We start from the raw sequence: 7,378 nt of genomic DNA, 5'->3' as shown, positions 1-7,378 counted from the left end.
AAAGACACACCGAAAAGCGTGACGGAGCAATCGGGTACGGCTATAATCGTGCCTGGGAGCCGTCTGCGCACATGAAGGTTTTGTGTCTCGCTCTGTGTAGTGGCCACAGAGTCAGTGTGATCTCCCTGTACAGCACTAGGAGACATCAATCTGTTTGCTTCTTTCCTCGACCAAGCTTTAAAGGCTGGCTTTGAAAGGAAAATGTGGTTAAAACGTAACATTCCTGCAGGAAGACCTCGTGTAACTGATTTACCAAAATTAAAACCTTTTTTCCCAGTGAAGCTTCATTTCCTCCACAGCAAGAAAAAGACCAGGTTTTGGACCAAAGAGGTTGTGTGGTGTTCTAAGACATTTACTTTGTATATGCTGCCTGGAAGAAGTAGACTGCTCTGGATTTTGCATTTGCTGATGGAAGTTGGGAATTGTCAGCGTTGGGCTTCATGTTAGGATTGCGTCATCCTCGCGTTACTGAAACGAAACTTTTGCTGCACGCAACTCAAAGAAAAACACCTCAGTGTCTTGCAGAACCCTGCTCTTCGGCCTGCTTTCACCATCACAGGCAAATAGCTGCTGCTTTTTTCTGCACTGGATGTTTGAGACCTCATAGCTTTGCATGAGGGACAGCTATGGGATCAGAGAGTGAAACAGAAGCAGAAGCCTCAGAAGTTCACGTTTCTCCAAACCTTTCACCAACGCCTCAAGTTCCAAAGCAAGGAGAAGATACTGGCAAAGGTGTCATTTCCTACCTCAGGGATAAAGTGGTGGTAGGAATCGTGTTATGGAACATCTTCAACAGGCTGCCTATTGCTCGAAAGGCCAGCACAGGGCTAGTGTGCTGACGAGTGGGGCTTGCTTAGACGGGGGATTTTCTTGTGGAAAAATCAATCTACCGGTTTAAAATGAGGATAAGTAAATGCAGACGCCCTGTCTGGAGCAGAGCTGTGCAACACCCAAGGGTAGCCCTGTCTCGGGTGAATTATGAGAGAAGTCCTTGTGCTTTTCTGCATGTTTGTTCAATATTCTTACGGAAACAACTTGGGTCAGGTTTATGTTTCAAGCCTTGCCATTGCATGGCCGATATTTCAGACCTGTAACAAGTACCGGCAAGAATCACATGCGACTGAGCATCAGAGTGAAATGTCCTATTTTTGTGCTACTTGGTCAGATGTACAAGCGTCTAAAACAGTCTTAAACATCTCTCACGCTACATACACAGCCGCAGAAAGTCAGGGTTAGAAGCAGCCCTGAGGAGCTGCTTAGCCTGTCTCCATCGCCCATAGTCTGTCTCCACCCTCCAAGGTAAGATCAGCTGCTTAGGTCATTTTGTAACATCTTTGGAGAATTTCAGTAGTTTAAACTCAGATTCCACACGATCCCCAGGTGATCTGTCCCCGGGGACTGTTCTTAAATGATGGAAGTTTCACAGAATCACAGAATCACAGAATCATTAAGATTGGAAAGGACCTTCAAGATCATCAAGTCCAACCGTTAACCCAACACCAATTCCATTGGTATCTAATGCGAAGCGTTCACGATGCACTTTAAACGTGTTACTTCTCCCGTCCCCACAAAAGAGAGATCCTTTGCTTCCTTCAAGAAGGAAATCTTAATGGTGCAGGAGTAGACGCTCCCCATGTGCCACAAGACAAGCTGGCATGAAGACGACCGGCCTCTGGTCCTCTGGTCCCCTGACAGGGATACCGTGCCATGTGGTGCCACACCGTGTTGTGTGGTACCATGCCATGCCATGCCATGTGGTGCCATGCCGTGCCATGCCATCCCAGCACCGGAATCCGGGGAGGGCTGCTGCTGCCGCTGCGCCCAGGGAGGGCAGCGTCCGACCTGGAGGATCCTGCTCCTCTCACCCCGGCTCTCTGCAGGCAGCTCGGCAGGACGAGCCCTTCTCAGGGTGGCCCCCAGCTGCCCTGGGCTTTGTCACCGCTGCCTGTCCCTGTGCCCGTAAGCACCACGATGGGGACGCTGCCTTGGCCCAGAGCCCTCCAGGCCAGAGCAGGCAGGGACCGGGCTGTCTCCAGCCATGCTGCCCGCACCCTGCCCTGCCTCCTGCCTTCGAAGCCCCTCCAAAGCCAAGAGGCTGTGGGCAGGGGCTGACCCACCGTGGATGCCCCCCGCCAGTGCCACTGACACCTCCACGCCACACGTGCCACAACCTGCCCCGTCCTCAGCAGCGTGACGGTGCGGGGTCAGTGCAAGCACTGCGTCCCGGGTCGGCGGGGCCCGATCCGGCGGCGGCTCCTGCAGGAAAAGGCAGAGCCCCCAGCGGGACAGCACCTGCACCCAGGTTAAAGCAAAGGCAATTTATCCCACGGGGGTTTCCTGACCGTCCCCCGCAGCCGCGCAGCACGGCGGGAGGGGGCAGCGGCTGCTCTGGGCGCTTGGGGTAGGGGGTGGTAAAATTAACCAGGAGGACAGAGGTGGGGGCTGGATCCGGGCCCGCGCAATCCCGGCCAGGGCTGCTATAAAAAGAAAGAGCGGACGCTTCTCGCCTCTCCTGCCGGCAGCGGGCGGGCGCCAAGAGGCTGGGTGCCACGGGAGCTGGGGAGCAGCACCCTGACCCCGCGCCCACCGTGGGGCACAGGTAACACTGTGGGGATCCTGGGGGGTTTGCTCCCAGCGGGGAATGCTGCAGTCCTGTGGGCTGCGGGGGCCGTGGGGCCAGGCGCCGGGGATGCCCGCCTGTCGGCAGCATTTAACACGAGTAACGGCATCGGGGTCTCGGCCGGTGCCGAGAGGTTTGCCGAGCGGGGTGCCCCTGGCCAGGGATGCAATGGTGGGTGCATTCCTCCAGCCTGCCCTGCTTCTCTCTGCAGCCCCCTCCCAGGCCCCGCCGCCATCCCAGAGCTGACCCTGCTCTCGCTCCCCCACCTCCCCAGCCACTTGTGGAGGAACCGGCTGCCTCCCTGCCCACGGCACTGCGGCAGCCGGGGGCTTCCCCTGGGGCGCCTCTGCCTGACATGGAGCATCTGGTGCTGCGTTTGGTGCTGCTGGCTGGGACGCTGGCCGCCGGCAGCTCCCCGCACCGGCGAGACCTCGCCCCCGTCAAGGAGGTGGCACTGGACATGGCCCCCACCTCCTTCGACGACCAGTACCGGGGCTGCAGCCGCATGATGGAGGAGGAGCTGGGAGACCTCAACCGCACCGAGTTTGCCAACAACAGTGTCTACGCTCAGGCGTGGACCCTCGCCGCCGCTGAATGGCGGAGCCGGAGGGGACGCTTGCCCCAGTCACCGGCGCTGCGGCCGGAGCAGGCGGTCGCCCTCCTGGCGTACACCCTGCAGGGTCCCCTGCACCAGGCATTCAACGCAGCCGTGCGCGAGGCCGGGCGCTCCCGCGGTGAATACCTGGGTGCCTTCCACTTCAAGGCGCTGCATTTCCTCCTGAGCGAGGCCCTGCGTGCCCTACAGGACGCCCAGCCCCATCGCTGCCACCACGTCTACCGGGGTGTCCGGGGCATCCGATTCACTGCCCAGCGCCGCCAATCCATCCGCTTCGGCCACTTCACCTCCGCCTCCCTCCGGAACGAGAGCACCCTGCCCTTCGGCCGGGACACCTTCTTCTCGGTGGAGACCTGCTACGGCGTCCCCATCAGGGACTTCTCCTTCTTCCCTGAGGAGGAGGAGGTCCTCATCCCGCCCTACGAGAGCTTTGAGGTCACCAACATTACCCGCGACGGGGACAGAGCCTTCATCCACCTCCGCTCCCAGACCGTGCTCAGCACCGACAACTGCGAGTTGGTGAAAGGTGACGTCCCCTCCATTGGGGTGCTGGGGAAGGGGGGCGTGGGGTGGCCCTGTCCCACCAGCTCCACAAGGAAGTGGGGATTGGGACCATGGGGAGGGCAATGGGGGGGAGGTTGCCTTCGGGCACGTGTCCTTGCCTGTCTCCCAGCCGCTCTCCCCCAGCGTTTGCAATGGGGACCCTCTGCAGCAAAGCACAACACGGCATGGCACGGTACGGTATGGCACAGCATGGTGTGATGCAGGACAGCACTGCTCAGCACGGTGTGGCATGGCATGATGCAGCACAGCACAACATGGCATAGCATGGTACAGCACAGCACGGCACAGCCCGGCACGGCACGGCATGGCACAGCACAGCACGGCATGTTGTCAGACGCACAGCACAGCAGAGCACGGCACGTCAGAGCAGAGCACGGCACAGCACAGCACAGCACGGCACAGCATGGCACAGCTGGGCCGCGGCGCAGAGCGTGCAGCAGCCGTGCAAACAGAGTTGGTTTCTTTGGCAGAGAAGAGATGCAAGAGCCGGCCGTGCGTCTTCAGTGCAGGTGAGCCGAGAGCCCCCGCTGCAGCTCGGGGGTGACCCTGGCTGAGCCCCCTGCCCCCTGTCTGCCCCTCACTCCCCCCCTCTGGCGCTCCCAGGCAGGAGCGTCCGCCAGGACCCCCCGCTCCTCGGGGGGCTCCTCCTGGCAGCCGTGGCCCTGGCAGCAGCTGCCAGGGGCCCCTGAGCCACAACAGCACTGCAGTCACGGCACCATGGCGAGGAAAAGGCGCCAGGAACAGGAGCCACCAGCTTCACCGAGACGGTGGGATGGGACAGAGCAGCAGGAGGGGCTGGGGCTATGGGGACAGCCCCACTGCAGGGTCCCGCATGGCGGCCGCCTGTGCCCAGCTCAGCCCTGCCATGGTGCCACCGGCCCCGGGACGTGTCAGCAGTGCCGGGCAGCAGCGGAGCCTGGATGAGGCCTTTGGCAGAGCCGTGGATGGGGCTTTTGGGTGCAGCTGAGCGTGGGGTCTGTGAGGGGCTGCCCCAGGGACAGGGGCTGGCACTGACGGGGACCAGGGGGGCGCAGCAGGGCCGCTTTTGGGGGTGTCCCTGCCCAGCCGGCCACTCGCCTTCCCCTGGCTTCCGGAGGAATAAAGGCTCGCTGTGGGACCGGGGTGTGTCTGCGGGCTTCCTGCGGCTCCCTGGGCTGGGGGCAGCTCGGGGGGGCTGCAGGCAGGGTCTTCTCCAACCTCCCCTCATCCCCAGCCCTCTCGCATCCAGAGCATCCCCCAAAGCATCGGCCAACGCCCCGGGTCCTGCTCAAGGGGTCTCGAGTGGGTCTCCTCCCAGCATCTCTTCCCAGCGCCCAAGGGAGCAGGAAGGGGGCTGGCACCAGCCACCCCAGCCCCGGTGCCCGGGAGCAGGACCCTTCCAGGACAAGATGGGTGGGGGGCTGCCCCACGGAGCAGCACATGGGGCTCAGCAGCGCTGTGCTGGGCGGGTGCAGAGGGGGACACGATGGGCCCAGCTCTGTAGGGGTCTCCGAGCACCAGGGCTCCCCACCCTCCTCCTCCTCTTCCTCCTCCTCCTCCGGGGCAGGGCGCAGCCATGGGGCCAGGCACCCCCAGGGCAGGACCAGGGCTGTCCGGGGCTCTGCAGCCCCTTGCTGGGCAGGGAGGAGGTCAGGAACGGATCCTGCTCTTCGCAGGCAACCAGGGCTGCCTCCTCTTCCTCCCTCCTCACCCCATGGGTGCCCTCTGCACCCAGGGGTGGCCCCATCCCCAGGACACAGGTGACACCGGGCAGCCTTGATGTGCTTTAATAAGCCCTGAGGTCCCAGAGCCGGCGCAGCCAGGTCAGGCGAGTGGCCCGGGCAGCACTCCCGGCTCGGGGTGCTGGGAGCCCCCACGCACAGTGGGGCCGGCAGACGTGGGGCTGTGCCATGGGGCGGTGACACTTGGGGCAGTGGCGCTTTATGGGGCGGCCCGAGGGGGCGGCGGGGGCAGCGCCGTGACTCACCGGAGCCGCCCTCGGCCCCGGCCCCGCCGGCTGGGCGCAACCGCCACCGCACTGGGTCCCCCAGCCGCCCCAGGACCTGCCCCGGGCCCCCTGCGCCCGAATCAGCACCCCACATCTCCACGTGCCCACACGCTCGTCCCACATCGGGGGACCACCCATGACCAGCCTCGCTGCACCCCATGTGTCCCCACCCTGCCCCACATCCCCCCCGTGCCCACGGGCAAGCAGCCCTGGGCACCCTGTGTCCCTCTCGTGGGCGCTGAGCCGGCCTTGCCCCGGGGTGCTGGCAGCACTGGCGAGCGGGGGGCTTGGGGCCAGCGGGGTCACCAAGGGGCACGGCAGGCTGTGGGGGAGAGAGGTGCGGGTGAAGCCCCCCGGGCACCGAGCACCTGTGCTGGGGTGGGGGAGCCCTTGGGTGCGTGGGGGCGGCCCCAGGGTGTCCCACGACACAGCCCCCCAGCTCCAAGGGGTGAAGGAGAAAAACCCCCAGGAACCCAGGCGGGGCTTCGCTCGGGGCTCAGCCGTGGGGCAGCCAGCGCTTGTAGAGAGCGATGAGGTCTCCCCTCAGCCTCCTCTTCTCCAGACTGACCAACCCCAGTTCCCTCAGCCACTCCTCATAACACTTGCTCTCCAGACGCCTCACCAGCTTCGTTGCCCTTCTCTGGACGTGCTCCAGGACCTCAACATCCTTCTTGTCATGACGGACCCAACACTGAACACAGGATTCGAGGTGCAGCCTCACCAGTGCCAAGTACAGGGGTACGATCACTGCCTTACTCCTCCTGGCCACACTATTTCTGATACAGGCCAGGATGCTATTGGCCTTCTTGGCCACCTGGGCACACTGCCGGATCATGTTCAGCCGGCTGTCAACCAGCTCCCCCAGGTCCTTTTCCGCTGGGCAGCTCTCCAGCCACTCCTCCCCAAGCCTGGAGCGTTGCACGGGGTTGTTGTGACCCAAGTGCTGGACCCAGCACTTGGCCATATTGAACCTCATACAGCTGACCTCAGTCCATCCATCCAGCTTGTCCAGATCCCTCTGCAGAACCCTCCCAGCCTCCAGCAGATCAACGCTCCCGCCCAACTTGGTGTCATCTGCAAACTGACTGAGAGGGCACTCGATCCCCTCATCCAGATCATCGATAAAGATATTGAACAAGACCGTCCCCAGAACTGAGCCCTGGGGAGCACCACTTGTGACCGGCCAACAACTGGATTTACCTCCGTTCACCAGGACTCTCTGGGGTCGGCCGTCTAGCCAGTTCTTTACCCAGCGAAGAGTAAACCTGTCTAAGCCACGAGCCGCCCATTTCTCCAGGAGAATGCTGTGGGAGATGCTGTCAAAGGCTTTAGTAAAGTCCAGGCAGACAACATCCACAGCCTTTCCCTCATCCACTAGGTACGTCACCTGGTCATAGAAGGAGATCAGGTTGGTCAAGCAGGACCTGCCTTTCATGAACCCATGCTGGCTGGGCCTGATCTCCTGGTTGTCCTGCACATGCCCTGTGAGCACCCTCAAGATGAACCTCTCCATAATCTTCCCCAGTACCAAGGTCAGTCTGACAGGCCTATAGTCAGTCATGGAGGCAGGCTAAGCAGCTACTCAGGGCTG

The 7,378-nt window shown here is 62.1% G+C and overlaps 1 protein-coding gene across 1 annotated transcript; it reads left to right on the top strand.

The window, feature by feature from the left end:
• Positions 1-2,960: 2,960 nt before the first annotated feature.
• LOC309405657 (erythroblast NAD(P)(+)--arginine ADP-ribosyltransferase-like) lies at positions 2,961-6,415 on the top strand. Its single transcript, XM_082000473.1, has one exon. The coding sequence runs from the start codon at positions 2,976-2,978 to the stop codon at positions 3,996-3,998; it is 1,023 nt and encodes a 340-aa protein (XP_081856599.1). The 5' UTR covers positions 2,961-2,975; the 3' UTR covers positions 3,999-6,415.
• The last annotated feature ends 963 nt before the right edge of the window (positions 6,416-7,378 follow it).

The sequence above is a fragment of the Phaethon aethereus genome (assembly GCF_964289735.1).
Source record: "Phaethon aethereus genome assembly, chromosome: 1".
NCBI lineage: Eukaryota > Metazoa > Chordata > Aves > Phaethontiformes > Phaethontidae > Phaethon > Phaethon aethereus.
This window is presented reverse-complemented; position numbering and strand designations above follow the sequence as displayed.